This window comes from Pempheris klunzingeri, chromosome 22, assembly GCF_042242105.1.
Source record: "Pempheris klunzingeri isolate RE-2024b chromosome 22, fPemKlu1.hap1, whole genome shotgun sequence".
Lineage (NCBI taxonomy): Eukaryota > Metazoa > Chordata > Actinopteri > Acropomatiformes > Pempheridae > Pempheris > Pempheris klunzingeri.
This window is the reverse complement of record NC_092033.1, coordinates 13,238,660-13,257,157: the sequence shown is the minus strand read 5'-3', so window position 1 is coordinate 13,257,157 and position 18,498 is coordinate 13,238,660. Positions and strand designations below refer to the sequence as shown.

At 41.0% G+C, this 18,498-nt stretch overlaps 1 protein-coding gene across 1 annotated transcript; it reads left to right on the top strand.

The window, feature by feature from the left end:
• The first annotated feature begins 4,101 nt into the window (after positions 1 to 4,101).
• Positions 4,102 to 17,650, top strand: pah (phenylalanine hydroxylase). The gene is made up of 13 exons (XM_070853487.1): positions 4,102 to 4,208; positions 5,521 to 5,643; positions 9,925 to 10,108; positions 12,056 to 12,144; positions 12,713 to 12,780; positions 13,992 to 14,188; positions 14,560 to 14,695; positions 14,788 to 14,857; positions 15,115 to 15,171; positions 15,261 to 15,356; positions 15,821 to 15,954; positions 16,077 to 16,192; positions 17,107 to 17,650. Exons 1-13 carry the CDS (start codon positions 4,143 to 4,145, stop codon positions 17,148 to 17,150), a joined length of 1,380 nt encoding a protein of 459 aa, XP_070709588.1. The 5' UTR covers positions 4,102 to 4,142; the 3' UTR covers positions 17,151 to 17,650.
• The last annotated feature ends 848 nt before the right edge of the window (positions 17,651 to 18,498 follow it).

The following is an 18,498-nucleotide window of genomic DNA, read 5'->3' as shown; positions in this document are numbered from 1 at the left end:
AATAAATAATAAATGTAATGTGGTGTTCTTTGCTACTAAATGTGGGTCTACTAGAACACCTCGCTTCCAGCAGCACTCTAAAACTACCTGAATGGTTTTTATTATAATAATAATAATAATAATAATAATTGTTATTATTATTATTATTATTAGCATTATTAAAGAAAACACACAAATATCAATTTTATCTCACTATGCCGTGTATGTGATACATAGGTAACAAAAATAGGCCAATGCATAAAAGGAACCTGTGAAAAAAAAATACAGAATTTGCAGACACACTGAAGCCACTTTAGGGAGGAAAACCTTTGCAACCACCTTGATCATAGTGGATTTGGCTACACCTTGTGGCACAAACTTGTAAATTTATAGTTTCATGTAGGAACATCTCTTGAGATAAGATACATAAATACAATTGTACTGTAATCTTTATTCTTAAAGCTAATCATTAGCTTTCATTGTAAGAATCTGTCAGAGGTCATGTGCTCAGAAACCTTGGGGTTTTAATGACCTGTGTTAAAGTAATTAAATCAATGAAATCAAATTATACGTGCTAAGCAGATTTGTTAAGCTCCTCTTAAAGAATGATACTCTTGTCAGTGTGGACAACGTTAGGTTAGGTCAGTAAGTTACGAGTCAAAAGTGTCCAAGATATCAACCACTAAAATATTCTGTTAAATTTGAGTTTATTTTCACAGATTATGTGTGACATTTTGTCTGTGAATTTATCTCCCTACACGATGGTGTTAACACTGTTTCAAAATGCTCTCAAGACTACGAGGCGATATTCATTCCTGTGTGTTTTTCCCCCTAAAAAAGTAAAGAAAAAAGTCAAGAATGTAATGAAAATCAAAAACAGCCTTGAAAAACACACAATTTGTAATTTGTGGTAAATGTAGATTGTACATTTCCATACACACATTTTACATGCCACTTTATTCTTCTGAAGAAAGTCTTAAGAAAGAAGCTCAAAAGATCTTTGTGAGTTTTAAAAAAAAAATGTTCCAACAGCTAAGGTCAGCATTAATAGAAGACATCTTGGACAGCATGGTTACAAAGCAATCACAGCTATGCAGAATGGAAAAAAATTCTGGTAAGCATGGTTTTCCCATCAAATTTTGTAAAAAGTTTTCTGTAAATGTAGCACCTCCTCTTTTCTCCTCGCATCATGAATTGATTGAGACCAGAATCCTTCCACAAACATGCACAGTGCCCAGATCTCTTTATTACTAAAGAACTACAAAGACCCACAGCGCTGTAGTTCTTACTGACCCATTTCACTGCAAACATGAAGAAGAGAAGAAGAGTCTTGCCTCTTGTGTAGAAACTGTACAGCCTGATATCACATCTTGTAACCAGATTGTTTTCATCCTTTTTTTTTTTTTTTTAATGTGAGGCGTCTGTTCAGTATCATCTATCACCCTTCAGATCCTCCAGTTCCACAGATACTAAGTTCTATGGATGCAGCAAAACCTTTTGAGAGGCAGGATTGGAGATATTTACTTCATATTCTTAAGAGATTAAGGTTTGGCATTTAATTTGTTTCTTGGAAAAGGTTACTAAACACATCACCAGTTCCTTCATTATGATATAAAATACTACAAGCAGTTTCCAATGAAATAGAGAGACAAGGCCCATCTCTCTCTTATTTACAGTCGCTATTGAGCCTCTCTCACAAGCCCTTTGGAGCAGTAACCAATCAGGCTCACATTAAGAGAGGGACAAGAACAAAGTCTGTCCCTTTATGCAGATGATTTACTGTTATATATATCTGACCCCTCTATCTCATCTCCCTCTATCTCCACAGTTTCCATATTCTGAATATATTTGAAAACTCTCTGGCTACAAACTAAATTTGCAGAAAAGTGAACTATCTTCAATCAATAGGGCAGCTTGTAAATATCTCTTTCTTTCAATATCACTCATCAGTTTACCTATCTGGCCAATAATGTAACCAGTACATTTTCGAATGTCTTTGCAGTTAACTTTCTGACTCTTATTAACTAGTTGAAGTGCAGTTTAAAACGCTGGATGTCAGTTGAAGGTCGTGTTTATAATTCCATACAAATGAATATCATCCCCACAAGTCAGGCACAATTCAGGTAAGTGATGTGACCTCTAGAGGTGAAATGGTTCGTGTTGTCATCCCAAACTGTTCAATGCAGTTCAATGCTGTTCGTTTCGTAATTTCCTTTGGTATGCTAGCAGTATATGAGCCAAACCACTAACAGAACAATAATTCCAGAGCGCAAGCACATCTAGAACAGGGGTGTCCAAACTTTTTTCACTGAGGGCCACATACAGAAAAACATACAAAGGGCTGGGCCACTCACTAGAAGTGAGCTATAGTGCTAACTTTAATCCACTAGAGGTGATGTACATCGCCTCACCTCTAGTGGATTAAAGTTGGCAAGATCAATCAATCAATCAAATGTAGGTAAATTCTGCTTGATAACTGAATATGATTCAAGAAAAAAAAAGAGCCTTTCCATTAGTGGGCTTTCATTTATTAGTTGTGGTACAAGCTGGTCTTTGCCTTGTAGGCTCTTGTTCAGTGTGTTCAGGTGATCAGTGAGATCCACTAAAAATGCCAACCCCCAGCATCAGCATCAGAGAGGGAAGCTTGAAATAGTCTGTGCTAGAGCCCTGGTGCTCGATTCAACAGCCTTACCTCCACTTTCTTGCCCTTCAGCGGACACCATAGAGGCCATTCCTGCGCTCCCCTGTCCCAGCTGGAGCCCCATCCGTAGTACCTCCACACAGCTCGTCCCATTTAAGTCCCATCATGCCAACTGCACCTGGCACAGCTTCAAAAACATCCTCACCCGTCCTGGTGCTCTTTAGACTGCTAACATCAAGCAGCTCCTCTGTAACGCAAAAGTGATCTTCATTAGTTATTAGCTGTGCTCTCATCGCACACCGTGTCTGAAACTTTCTACACTCACTTGCTCTCTTTCCTTAATTCTTCCATTTTGGGTCATTTTATAGAGAAGCTGCCTCATTCAAAACAGTTACTCCACCTAGTGGTGAGACTAAGAAGTACAACACAGTCCAGCGCAAGTTCCGTGTGTGGGCCGTGTTCCAATACATTTTTACAATTTCCTGGCAGTGTACCACTCAGCTGTAGCCTGCTCATGGATATGCTAGCTGTTAGCCTGGTTAGCCTTAACTATCGCTGCTGTCTGAATCATAAATGAGACTCATTACACTGACTGACTGCAACACTATTGTTTAAATATGCACTCTTATCTCCATAATAAAACTATATCACTGTCTTTAACATTTACTACCTTTCTTTTTTCTGCCGTGTCCCAGAGTCAGCGACCGCGCACCGCTAGTGACCTCACATGTGAAGTAATGATTGTAATAATGAACACCTTTTATGTCTCACACACTCACTTGTCAGTTTATTGGCTTCTGGCCTTCCAGCCATGATCTGCTAACACCAGCTCCACCACAGTGATCAGCATCAGCACGCACTGGTTGTCCACCTGTGATCACATCATGAGATCATCCTGCATCCGGCATTAAGTCATGCATGGAATCATCATCGCATGCATTTGTTAAAAGTCCTCCGCATGATGCCAAAGAAGCTCAAACTAAAACAGTGTGACTTCATGGTCTGCTCAGGCTGCTATTACTCCACTGTATCTTTACAAAGAAACTACTTCTTGAATGCTATTTAATGCTCTAAATCTCATATATGACCGGTAAGTGTGTGGTTTGTTAACTGAATATGTTTAGACGGTAATTAAGGAATGATTAAACGCGTAAAAGCGCAGCTTTAGGTCGGTTTTAGGTGCCTTCGACCTGTTGTCAGGTCACTCAGGCTGCACAAACACAGACTGGCATCTTGGCAGCAGCAGCCGCGATAGATAAAACACAAAGTTTGAAATGAAACCCCGCCGAACATACCCGGGGGCACCCTCATGGCTGGGGGTGCGCAACAAGAACCAGATGTGGCATTGCAATTCTGTTTCACAACAACCGTCCCGTGACATACCGATGGAGAGAGGGGGTGCGAGGTGTCACGTGGACCGGCGTGGGATCGGAGGGGTTTTATAGACAGGAGCTGCTCACACCAGCGCCACCACAGTGATCAGCATCAGCACGCACAGGTTGTTCACCTGAAGAGCACCAGGATGGACGCGGCATACAAGAAAGTCAATGGAAGCTACGGGCCAGAGACAGAGGACCAAGGCACGGGGGTAAATCACATGAACTTTTAAAGTCTTCAATTCAAAATTCTTCTCCAACTTCATCAACTTACTTGTGCAATTTCTGTCATGATGAGCTGAGGGGGGAAAAAGCAAGTTACTGTAAATGATCTCCAATCTGCAACTTGAAATCATTATTTTTTTTTAATGCAACAAGAGAGATGGAGGCAGTCATAGCTGGAATATTCCAGGTGGTACAGCAGACAAAGCAGTGCAAAGGTGCCTCAGTGATTTGAATAGAGGGCAAAAAAAACAGCTGATGCTACTGAAAGATATGGACAGTATGTGCTGCTATAACTCGCCTGGAAAATATGGCACAAATTACAAATGATCACTCAGTTATGGCCGTTGTATTCAGGTATGTTGGCATCCAGGATCAAAGTAATATCCTCTCAGTTATGCTTATAAAGACTATTAGTCGATCGATGAAAAAATAACCTATTGATTTGACAAAACAAGTAATCTGAAGATGTCATGTTGGATTTTGGGAAATTATTTTGATTCTTTTCTTAATTCACTTCATGATTTTCATGTCTGATTTTAAAGTCAGTTTGATTAATCAAGAAAAAGACTCTGGTTTAAAGGTGAAGAACATCCTGTGCACTACTCTTACAGCCAAGACAATCATTCACAAAATGTTGAATTAAATATTTCCATCGATGGATTAATATATAACTCTCTGGGCTGTGCAGACATTTCTACATCTATAAGATATTGTGCTCCGCTGTGACGCACCTGCAGAGGATATGCAGTGTTCATGTTCTTTCTCTCGTTTGTTAAAAAAAATCCTCTCTTGTGTGGAGCATGTGCTCATGCCAGTGCTACTTCTGCAAATGTCCGTGTCAAGAGGTGTAAAGGCTTCAAGCTTTAAGATCAGAGGACTTCGAATGCAGGGTGTCATAGCTTTCAACCAGATTTCATGCCCTTGTCTCTGACATATGGCTGCGCTTAAACACTGACACACAAAATGAGGTCAGAAACCCAAATCAAACAGCAAGACAGCGATTAAATAATTTCTGAAAATTTGAGGCTTGCACATTATATAGACTTAAAAACGGGATCTGTGTTTTTTTTTTAAAGCTTTGTTAGAGTTAAGTAGACTATCTTGCCCATTCAGCTGACAGGTTTAGGGTTAAAAACACATGTTTTATCACACGGATCGTAAGGAGATCAAGATAAACTCTAGAAATGATTGTTTTTATTATCCCTCCCTCTCCTTCACTGACTCCTGCCATAACAGTGGTGGGAGTGTGAGAATCCACATCTAAGCCCTGTGTTGTTTCCTGAAATTTGTCTTTCTCAGCAAAGGCGAAGGGGCTCCAGTTACCTGGAGGAGGAGACCAACAAGAAGTCAGAAGTGATCTCCTGCATCTTCTCCCTGATAGAGGAGGTTGGAGCCTTGGCCAGGGCCCTGCGGCTCTTTGAGGTAAAGATCTCCACTGACAGCTGAAACACAGGCAGACACCCTTTAAACTCCTGACCAGGAGGCCTAATTCTGCCCCAGATCTTCATGTTATCAGCAACAAATGTACACCTGTAGTCATCCCTTCTGATGCACACGTAGCTTCACCCACCATTAAAAGATTTATTGTTTGTCTCAAATGATGAAATAAGTTGCAAGATAATGTGTCACAAAGGAGCCTGGTCTGAATTGGTCACAGGTGATAAAGTCCTAACAGCAGGAGTGAAGCTAACCACTCCATGGTGTGACTAAGTAAGTGGCTAAGGCTGACTTTACATCTAACCTCAAAAAAAGATCTAATTTTCTGGTAATAAAAGAGTGAAAAACAGAACAAACAGGCTGTTTAAATGAATAGTAACTCACATTCTTACTGAGAGTTAGTAGAGAAGATTGTTGCCTCTTATATTTGTCTATTAAGTGTGAAGCTAGTGTTAACTTAGCTTAGCATAAAAACAGAAAACAGAGGGAGAGCGTTAGCTTAGCTCTGTCCACCTACCAGCTCCTCTAAAGCTCACTGATTAACACGTTATATCTTATTCATTTTAACAGTAGGCTACACTTAAAATGTTTAAGAGAAAGTTAATAAAATGACAGAGCCAAGCTAGCTCTTTCCAGTCTTTATGCTAAGCTAAGCTAAGTAGCTACTGTCTACAGCTTCATTTTGAACGGGCAAATATAAGAGTGGGGCCTATCCTCTCCTCTAAAAGATTCCTGTGCACAAGTGCATCAATAATTGATGAAAGTCTTTCTTTTATTACCTCCACCATGGAGGACGTGTTTTTTGTGCCAGTTGTTTTACTGTTTGTCAGCTGGATTAAACTACTTGCCAGACTTTCATGAAATGTAGTGGAAGGGTGTACCTCAGGGTAAGTAAGAACCCATTAAAGTTAAGAGGGGGTTCGGATCAGGCTCACGAACAAGCAATAATATTGGACTAGTGGCCTTGCTGGAGGTCTTGGCCCTGCTAGTGTTCACAAAGTTACTGATTAACATGAAACAAAATAAGCTACATTTCTTTTCTAAGGGACAGTTTTTGAAATGGGAATATATTACAGATTAATAAATCTAGTTCACCGTTTATGTAGTTTGAACATTTAAGTCTGTCAGTTTTTGGGCAGAGGAAAGTAGGTTATGCACATGAGTATCTGTTTTGGTGTAGTTTTCATGCTCACGGTCTAAAGGAGAAAGCTAAACAAACTGAGCTTATCTCAGGTGTTTGTTTATCAGTCGTGTGCAATCATGACAGGTGGCTCTTTGATCCACTGACACACCTCCTCCACGGCTTCTAAAATAATGAAATAGTCAAACACTGGACTGCACAGACACTGAAAAACTGGACGCTCAGTTGCGGTTTGCAGACGTGGAAAACAATTTAGTAAAAACGTTCATTTAATTCCTTTACTAAGTCCAAGTTTGAAATATTTGCACATAACTTCAGTACTCTTATTTTATATATTCTACTTTTTTGTATCAGTTGAAAATATTTTACAAACAGTGATTTGTTACTTTGATTTTACTGATCATGTTATAAAATGATGCATTGCAACAGATGAAACTACCCAATCAAGCGGCTACACTTTTAAAGGGGCATTCCAGCCATTCCAAAATGCATGAAGCAGCAGAGGCTGAGACAGCCTGACTTTTAGTCTTTAGTATGGATCCTACATTTCCCATGATGCAATTCATGAGAATTTTTCACTAAACAATCCCTGCTTCCTAAATTTCCACATCTTTCAAACTCCACATCTCTAGCTTGGGATGCAGGCCTTTTGTTAGAAAAATAAGACTCGGGCCCAAGCCAAGATGACCCCGTTGACATCACTATGACATCGTCAGGTTTTTTAAAGATTTTATACAAATGTCACCACGGGCTTCCACTGAACTTCATGTGTTAAAATCGTGGAGTGCCCCTTTAAAATGCTGCTTGCTGCCAACACACTGATAGGGGTCACTTTGCTTAACAAGAAAATCTACTTCTGATATTCAAGTACATTTTTTCTGATAAAACTTTTGTACTTTAGTGAAATTTGAATCCAGGAATTTTACTTTAAACTGAGTATTTTCATAATGTGATTTTCCTACTTTGAGTTAAGAATCAAGCACAAGGAGTTCAGTGTACCAGTGTGTGATGTTTTTTTACTCTCTTTTATCGATCAGAACTGCCTGTGTGTACGTGACTGTGTGAAGGCTCGAAGTAAACACAGATTGGCAGCGCCTCCATTGTTTAATCATCAACATGCATGTCACATCAAGGTTCCCATTTGCTCCTCTTGCAAGAAAAACATTTGTCTCCCGACTGTTTTGCAGGGAGAAAGCGTGCAAAACATCCCGAGATAAAGAATGTTCCAGGTTAAAGAAACACACTTTTTGCATACAGTTTTTCCTCTCAGCCATGTGAGCTTCTGTGGGCCGAGGGGGTTGACTCTGTTCAATACCCAATATGTGCCAAATGCTGCTCTCCAAATGCAGCAGTAAACATCAGGATCCTCTTTGAACCTATGAGCTTGCACTTTCCCAATCCTCCCCCTGCTCCACCCCCCTCCTCCCCTCTCCTCTTCTTTCCCTTCCAACATTTCTGTAAAGCAGACTAAATGACCCCCAAACCATCCCCACACGCCCCCCATCTCCCTCACTGCAGTGTAACATATGCTGATTCCTCTGAAATCACAGCTTTGAAGAGAACGTACCGCACTTCTTCCTCTTCTCCCCCGTGCTCTCTGAAAACTTGACTGCCCTGCCTGAACCATGTGCTAACGTTTAGCCGAGCGGCCGCTGTATCTGTCACATGTTCATTGTCTAATCTCCATAGTTTTGAGAGTTGCGCACTAAAAACTGCCACACTGTTTATCCGCCCGCAACCCAAGCCCATGTGACATGGCAGCGTGGTTATCATGTGACGAAACAGAGCCACGGGCTGACCTTGACCTCGCGGCTCGCTCGCTCGGGGCGACGTGAGGGTTAAAGTCACCTGCCTTACAACAGAGGGACGGCTCAGAAGGGTACTGAAATCTGCCGAAATGACCCCTGCATCCTGCTGGGTTTAAGATTTACGGTCAGCTATGTTAAGCTGGACCAGGCCACCGATATCACTCAGTCTGAAGCATTTCTCTTTGTGGATGAAAACAGCAGAACCAGCAGATTTTTAGAGATTTTTACTGAAGGACAATTAGATAAAACGTTTCATCCTTCTGTTCATTGTTGCATAGATTGTCAATTATGGATAATGGGTTGTACGTGAACTCCCCTACTATTTTTATTCAGTGAAGGTTTGTGAATTTACAGGGAATAACTACAGTGATTTAGTTGAATAATTGAGAATTCCAATTGGAATTTTTTTTTCTCCCTTGACATGCTTAGGAAGCTACAATAACTCCTCTAACTGTGGGCAGATAACGGCACGTCAGAAAAAGCCAGTCATCTTTTCTTTGGAATGCCAACCTGGACTCAGTCTGGGGTCGCTCCTGGGGGATGCAAGACCACATGGCCCCTCAAAAAAAAAGTTGTTAAAGGCAGAATGGGATCCAGATGGGAGAAAACAGCAGGCCCTGCTGCTCACGCCCTCCTTTTGACTTAGCCTATAGTAGACAGAGAACAACATCCTCCCTCTCCCTCCCCAAAGCTACAAAAAAACAAAACACATTTTTTTATTGTAATTACCACTTATAGACGGTCACGTTCTGCAGCACAAGCCAGATCCTAAATGCATTTTGGATATTAAGAAGAATATGTGAATCACTTCCAAAGAAGTTTGGCAACATCCCGTGCTGTAGAATGAGTAAGCCTAAAGTCTGACCATGCATACTGATTTACTCGATGATTTTGCACCAAACAACCAGTCCTGAATGCCTTTATTATGCAAGTCCAGTCTATCTGGCTCAGTGTCAGTTTGCAGAGCGAGAGGTCAAGGCAGCTCTGACCCAACGTCATGGTAGACTCCACACAGTCTGTTAAATAGCCACCAATGCAGCAACAACACAGCACTCTCTAGTGGTGCAATGAAGGCAGTGCCGCAGCCTGTTGCAGCAAAAACACTCACCGTTGTTTATCACACAAATCTTACAAGCATGTCTTTTTAAAAATGTTCCACCTTGTTTTTAATGATGAAGCTTTTGCTTTCAGTAAAGGGGGGAGACGTCATAAAAGATAAGTGGGGACCAACAAACTTCAAGCTCTTAGAAATGCAAACAAAAATCAGCTCAGGTCTCACCCTCATCTCCTCCTTTCTCTTGTGTCTGTGCACCGCAGGAGAAGGGCATCAACCTGACACACATTGAGTCCCGCCCGTCGCGGATGAACAAAGAGCAGTACGAGTTCTTCATCAGCGTGGACTCCACCTGCTCCCAGGCCCTGGATGAGGTCATTGACGGCCTGCGTACACAAATCAGCGGCCATGTGCATGAGCTGTCACGCAACAAACAGAAGGACACAGGTTTGTGAATGTGTGTGATTATAGTGACAGAGTCTGACAGGACAAGATAAGCATGAATCCTCAACCTTAACCTGATAAAAACACATGATGGGTAAAAAGATAAAGAGGTAAAAAAGAGTTCACGAATGGAGGTCAAATGTTGAAATATCAGCAAAGTTAATTACAAACTAGATCATTAAGGAACAGAGCTCCCCTTTCATCCAGGTTTCTTCATCTGATTATTATACTAAACAATAACATCATGTCAGTTACTAATTACTGCTGGTTTTGGTTCTGATCAAAGTAGTGGCCATAGAAATGTTGGCCTGATGATGATGCTAATGAAAAGTCAGGGGATTCCTCTGAAATGATTACACTTTATCCAAAGGGGAACATGACTGAAAAAATGAAAGGCATTCCCTCCAGTAGTTGTTAAGATATTTCAGTCTGGAGCCCCACAGCTAAAAAATAGGAAACATAAAATAAAAAGGGGATCAATAAGCTGGAATGGTCCACTTATCCACTAAGCACAGTGCTGGCTGTCGGGTGGTGCTTCACGACACCCCAACCCCAGACAGTGTAATGGACAGCAAGTGTCGCCAATGAGACTGATGGCCTACTGCCCACATCTAGACCCTGTATTAGTTGTTTCCAGAATGACATTAGTTTAGCTACTGAGGACCAACAGGCTTGGCAGGAACAGAGGGGCTCTGTGTCCTGGTCCCAGACTAACAGTGAAGGGGACCATGCCAAGGTCACGGCAGGCTGAGACAGACAGGCCCACCATGGATCCTCCTTTGACCTCGCTGTAGACACTGTGGTCTGCTGGTCAGGGTCAAGTGAACGATGGGATATTTATGGCCTGTTTGGGAGACTGCCTGTTTATAGAGGAGCCTGGCAGGGACCTACTGTCTTCCTGGGGCCTCAGGCTGGACCACACTGCACAAATGTAGATTAATGATCGGGCCCCAGTGTTTTTGAGTGTCATAAATCCATATGAACAAGCAGACGACCCCCGATTAGTGTTCTGCTGAGTGTCAAAGTGCCATGGCACTGGAAAAAACTCCTGTAGGCAAACCATCGGCTACATCACCAACATTAATACCAATTTGCATTGTACTCGTTCATATCAGTCAAGAAACACAGAATATTTGGCTGCAACAAACAAGTCCAGAATGCAAAATCTAGAGTCCAGTTACTTCAAAACCCAAATACTTTCAGTTTGCAATGACATAAAACAGAGAAATGACTCACAAATACAAATTTAAAGTAAAAAAAAAAACAGTAAACAAAATCAAGATTACTAATAGTCTTAAATTCTGACTCATTTTAAAGTGAGAAAGTTCTGGTAACTTTTGTTCTTTAGTCGTGGATCCACGTGTTCAAAGCACAAGTTGAATTAATGTCCGGCTAAGAATTCACTCATCAATTGAAGGAGCTTAGAAACATTGTCAGCTTACTATCATATTTCCCAGCATGCATAGTGTTTGGGTCGAAATTCTCCAGCCGGGTTTTTACTCATTTGAGAAAAGATGTTTGGATGTGGCTGTTTGCTGTAGAGCATGTTGTGGCGCACAGGGGGATTAAACCTGACGCAGTTAATCAAATCAAATACAACAACTAAAGTGAACAGTTGTTGACTCCACACTTAATTTCTTCAAATACTCAATCTATATAAACCAAAAATGATCAGTTTACAGAACGGGTCATTTAGGGCCTTATTTCTTCATTTTTACAGTATAGGTAATACTCATCATTTTCTTTAGTAATATGAATTAAGTAATTTGTAAATATATAAAATCTCAATATAGCATTACGGGGCACTGAGACAAAGTGACAAGGAAAAATGTAATTATCCTGAATTTGTATTTGTGGAATAAATTCTCCATTGATTTGACCTGAATAAATGCATGTTGAACAAAAACATAAATGATCAGTGTTTGTTAATGAACTGCTGTCACTCTCCAGTGCCATGGTTCCCTAACGACATCCAGGACTTGGACCGCTTCGCCAACCAGATCCTCAGTTACGGCTCCGAGCTGGATGCGGATCACCCTGTAAGGACTGACTCATCCATCACTGTCTGTGTGCTACATCCTGCCTCTGCATGTGTGTGTGTGTGTGTGTGTGTTTTTGTGTCAACACGTGTCCACTCACGCCCACATGTCTTATGAAAGATGGGGCTGTGGAGATGACAGGCTGCACTCTGCCGTCTATTCTAATGGAAACTATCTCGACACACAAATTGATGTCATTGCTTTAATTGAGCCCCTATAATTATAGATAATTGCTCCCTTTTGCCACCGCCATTAAAGCAAAATGTATTCATCATAAGCTGAAAAACACTCTACAAAGGCTTCATTTGAATATGTATTTGCGTGCTCTTATTAGAGACGGAGTGCATAATGCTGTCAAAGGCCGCAGGGTTTAGCCTCAGCAGAGGATTTCCACTCTTTGATTTAGCTGAGAGTGGCTGGGCTGCGATCATGAGATCTAACATGGCTTTCCTTTATGTGTGTGTGTGTGTGTGTGTGTGTGTGTGTGTGTGTGTGTGTGTGTGTGTGTGTGTGTGTGTGTGTGTGTGTGTGTGTGTGTGTGTGTGTGTGTGTGTGTGTGTGTGTTTAGGGCTTCACAGATCCAGTGTACAGAGCCCGCAGGAAGGAGTTTGCTGACATCGCCTACAACTACAGACAGTAACTACTTCTAAAAATACTCATGTTTTAAACTCCATCTTTTATTTTGTGTGTCATTCCACGTCTGGAAAGAAATTATGAATTATAAAAATATTATAATAATATTTTTATACCCGAGTCCCGGCTTTGCCATAAAAATGATCATAATCAAATAGGCCGAAATGACCGGCAGTCAAAAGTAGATTTGAAAGTCCTTTGTCTTTGTGTGTATAAATGAGAGGTATTATTCAAAGGCACTACAAAGAGCGTCAAACCCAATGAAATGTCCACTGAGGTTGGTCGCATTTACATAGCTGTGTAATACTGTGATGCTGACAATATAATGAAGTGATGCTGGGAGATCTGAAGAAAAACCAAAAAATTATTTAAAGCAATTTAAACATGTTCAATACAAGACATGAGCAGAATGTTTAGATGAGAGTACACTAACACTTTGATCATTTCTGAGAAACAAACTGATTTAATTGTAGGGTTCTTAGGATGCTAAACGTATGATGCCTATATAATCCGAACTAACCTGCATATGCAAAAAAATGTGGAAAATGTGTCTGTAAGTGAGCATGAAATTCAACGAAAGCAGAGAATCCAGTAATAATGAATAATGAATGAATATTTACGTGTGTGTAAATGCAGACGGTCAAGATTTTAGCAGTTTATTGGCTCTTTATTAAAAACTCAAATAAACGTGGGTGTTTTCAATCTATCTCAGAAGATTCTCTCTATTTTCCCAATGATTAGTACCAAATAACCTTATTCTACTCATGAAACCTCTTTAAAAATGAAATAAACCTATTGACAATATTAAATATACTATGTAAGTAGGTTAAAGTTGCTGAGCTAGCGCTAATTAGCACTAGGATTGACCAGAGTCAGAGATTATAGAGATTTACTCAAATCCATACACTTTAATGGCTTTAATGAGCTCACCCTCCACAATAATTCAATTTTTCTGGTTTTTGGTGGAGGGCCCCAGGGTTGAATAAAACTTTCAGAGAAACATTTACACCATCAAAAATATAAAGATCTTAAGCAAACACTGGTATATAATATATGTGAGTAGCTATGTAGCGTTGCTTTTGTCTATTTGCAGGTAAATGTACAAGTTTGCTGTGCTTGTCCCATTAGTGGCCTTTAAACTAATACAGAAACCTCAGCAAGAAAATACATAGAAAAAAACGAACTGATACAATAACCAGACGTCGCTGTCCCAGTGGCCAGGTCATCCCTCGAGTGGAGTACACGGAGGAGGAAAGGGCCACATGGGGCAAAGTGTTCAAGGAGCTGAAGACTCTGTACCCGACTCACGCCTGCCGCGAACACAACCGGGTCTTCCCCCTGCTGGAGAAATACTGCGGCTACAGGCAGGACAACATCCCGCAGCTGGAGGACGTCTCCCGCTTCCTGCAGTGTGAGTCCCGTCTCGTTACTGACCCAAAGCCTCCAACATCGATAATCATCTAACATCTTAGATATTCAGTATGGCAAGGTGCAATATCTGTGTTTTTTTAGGTACTATGTAGGTGCTATTCATTGATTTATAATCTGCAAAGAAGGCATTACGTTTATATATTTTATATATGTTATATATTTTACATAATTTTATTTGTATTTTATATTCAAGTTGTAGCATTATACAGAATATGAAACATCCCCTTCATTTCATTTTGGAAACCCCGCGGTGTGACTGTGGGAAGCAGGACCTGTTCAAACACCCCACATCCTATTCCTCCCTGCCTCTCCTCCCTCACCTCTTTCATCTCTCTCGTCTCTTCCCCGCAGCGTGCACGGGCTTCCGGCTTCGCCCGGTGGCCGGCCTGCTCTCGTCCCGGGACTTCCTGGCTGGGCTCGCCTTCCGCGTCTTTCATTCCACGCAGTACATTCGCCACGGCTCCAAGCCCACATACACACCTGAGCCGTGAGTGTCGGAGCCGTCTGTCTGTCAGAAGAGTAGGAAAATAGGAAAATCACTGGGGGGATATTAAAAAGTCATTTTTGCTTCTACCACAGGGACATCTGCCACGAGCTCCTGGGACACGTTCCTCTGTTTGCTGACTCTAGTTTTGCCCAATTCTCACAGGTACAGCGTACAATGCACATTGTGCATCTCATATATATTAACTGTGTCACATCAGGAAACTCCACTGTTGTACATACTGTATACAGCTTTAAATTCCACTTGGAAATATAAATATATTTTCGACTTATCTGTGTGTCTGTTTGTTCCACTGTAACACGTACTTTCCCTCAGAGGATCAGGGACCTGTTATCTTTGCATACATGATTCTGTAACTTTTCACCTCCTTATCTATGTGCTTGTGATTTTCCTCTGCGTAGGAAATCGGTCTCGCCTCCCTTGGAGCCCCCGATGAGTACATTGAGAAACTTGCTACTGTGAGTATGGTGTTCATGATCTGAAATAATCAGCCGGAGACAGAATTCTTGCCTGGGTTTGGTGTTCACAGCCTCCCGTGTGTCCTCAGGTGTACTGGTTCACTGTGGAGTTTGGCCTGTGTAAGCAGGGCTCAGAGATCAAAGCTTACGGCGCCGGTTTGCTTTCATCGTTTGGAGAGCTGCAGGTAAGACGGGGGGAGGTGGGAAAATACATGCATTTGCGTCATTTATTTTTTTGTGCTTGCCTACCTGCTGCTGACCCCCACCCCCACCCCCATCTCTCGCCATGACACATTCACCTTGTTGCACAACAGCGACGGTGCAGCCAGTGGGTTAGTGGTCCACTCAGATTCAGGTTTAATGTGTCACTGGGGGAATCGGCCCGCCTGCCCAGCAGGGTTTGGGTAAAGTGGTTCAGTGGGTAAATGGGGGCAGGGAGAAGATGAACCGCTATCAAGGTCACAAGTTACATCAGCAGAGGATGTGCACTCTGCCGAGTCACATCAACAGAGGAGCAGAGCCCTGATTCATGCTGCACTTCCTGTTTACGGATGGCTGTGGAGGGAACAGAGACACTCATTGACAAACTGAAATGCACACAGTGAAAAACAGGATCAAATATGTCATTTATTACACTATTTTCTTTCAGTACTGCCTGACAGATGAGCCCAAACTCCTGCCCTTTGACCCCGACAAGACCAGCCTCCAAAAGTACCCAATCACAGAGTACCAGCCTGTTTACTTTATAGCTGAGAGCTTTGAGGATGCCAAAGAGAAAGTGAGGTAAGGAAATCATTATTCTTTCAAATTTGCAGCTGGTTGAAGCTTTTTTTTTTTTTACACACATATACTAAGTTAGAGTTACATGGAAAACTAAACTAACATGAAGATCTCTCTGCCTGCAGGAAATTTGCTGCCACCATCCCCAGGCCTTTCACAGTGCGCTACAACCCCTACACTCAGAGTATCGAAGTGCTGGACAACACCCAGCAGCTCAGGAACCTGGCTGACAGCATCAGCAGTATGTGTCACACCTACATTCATAACTTCTCTATTAGCTGTTTTTGTGGACATCTCCTTGTCTTTAGTGAAACTGGTTTTAGTCATCATCAGTTTCACTGGATTACAGACAACCTGGAGGCTTTCACGACATTTCTTACTTACAGGAACACGATAAACTGAGGAAAAACTACTAAAACACTGAATAAGCCTTTTGTTTCCCCTGTGGTGTGTGAGGCTGGAAGATTGTAGACCTAAAGAGCTGTTATCAAGGTTTAAACAAGACCGTCCGGAGATTTAATGTAGTAAATTCAATCATAAAGAGGGTCTATAAACAAAACTGTATTATTTCTTAACTAGTACAGAAAACATGTCGAAAACACCATGAAAATACAGTAACGTTATTTCCCTTTGCCTCTGGAGCATCATTAAACAATGTATTCTTGGCAAACAGACCGAAATAAATCTTAACAAGCTGGAATAGCTGGAAATGGCCATTATTGTGTGACACAGCCCCACTGCTTGTTTTCCTTAAATCTGAATAAGCCTAATATTACATGTCCTTAAAGTGGAATCGTTTCTGTTGTACTTCAAAGCAAAGATTGTTCAAAATGTTTTATTTCTGCTTTACTGTCCTTTTGATCATCTCGATTTATCCCGTGGCCTCCTTGAACTGTTGGGAACCACTGATTTAAAAAGGCTACACTCATTTTCTGCAAAATATTATGTGGAAGAAATAATATTAAGCGATAAAGCAGGTGTTGGCATGAGCCAGGCTTCATCAGTGGGCTCTTTACCAACCATCTATGGACATAACAGGGTTTTTCTTTCTGTTTCTTACATTATAATTATGAGTTCCTAGAAACAGAGCAAATAACATGTAGCTTCAGATTAGTTTTATTCTATTTTGATGTTGTTTTTTTCCTCTTATTTCAGGTGAAATGGGGAAACTGTGCGAAGCCCTGCGGAAACTGGAGTAAGTGCAGGTGTAATGTGAGCTGAAGCACCCTGAGGCTCATTTCCTCGATGAGACGGTCAACGTGCAGTTCTGCTTTGCATGCTTGCAAATGAGCTTTCTTTGTATTAAACCAAATATGCAAGTCAAATAATGACAACATTACTGTAATCCAATTAGTATTTCAGTTAGGTGAGTAACGTGTAGCTTAGTTAGTCATGTAGAATAATAAGGAATGTGTCAAAAATGTTACTGTATAAACGTTATTATGAGACATGTTTTTCAAAATAAGAGGGCTTATGGCCTTTAATGAATTTAAACCCAAACATCAAATTTTGCTTTTGATATGCTGCAAAAGATAAACATGAAATAATAATGAATAATCATTTTTTCTAAGCTTTTGAAAACAAAAGGCATATCGAGTGCTATTTTTTGTCACATGCTTTCATTTTGCTTGGCTACACGAAATGTTTTGTATATGCATGAAATGTTTTAATGACACAAATAAATATTTCTCTTCTCTCACTCTGTCTGTCGTTCATTTTTTCCTCTCTTGGTTAAAGGTATTTAATAAATAAAACACTATAAATAATAATAAGACATAACTTCTATAAAGACACATTTTACATTATTATAACTGTGCAATATATTGTCATTCTCTATGTTTCTGTACCAGCATTTAGTCATGGATGATACATTAATAAACACTTTAAAATGTTTCTGTCTGCTTACAACTACGGTTTTGAGGTTAATGATCGTTTTAAAGGGCCTTTCCGTCAATTTAAGGCTCTCATGTGTTTTGGATTTGAGGATATTGATTTTGCAATTAAGAGTAAACCGAGAAAGTCCCCTAATGTGCATCACTAAAGACTTTTAACCTCTACAAATCCGATTAAACATGTTTTTTCCCTTCATAAATAAGAGTGGACACCATTTTGTGATGGGATCAAGTCGGTGTGTGTGTGTGTGTTTATGGTGCAGTGGACCACATGGCACGAGAGGAGCGAGTTTGGTGATTGTTTGGTTTATTTTATTTTCCTCAGGGTGTGATGGGCGCTGTTGCATGTGAGGAGTACGGGTGCTGTGTCATCTCAGCATGCAGGCAGACAGACAGACAGGCAGGCAGGCAGGCAGACAAACAGACATTTAATCACCTGGCACAGAACTCAAAGCCTCCTCCGTGATATTTCCTACTACAAGTGTCTCCAAGAGCGCACGCACGCACGCACGCACGTATGTAACCTATGACGGCCTGTTTTGGTTGAATGCACATAATATTTCCGTCATCCCAGTTCTAAGTGTTTCTATTATTACAGTCTCCTGTTATATCCCTCTCCTAGCAGCACTATTTTAGTCCCCAAAAGAGACGCAAA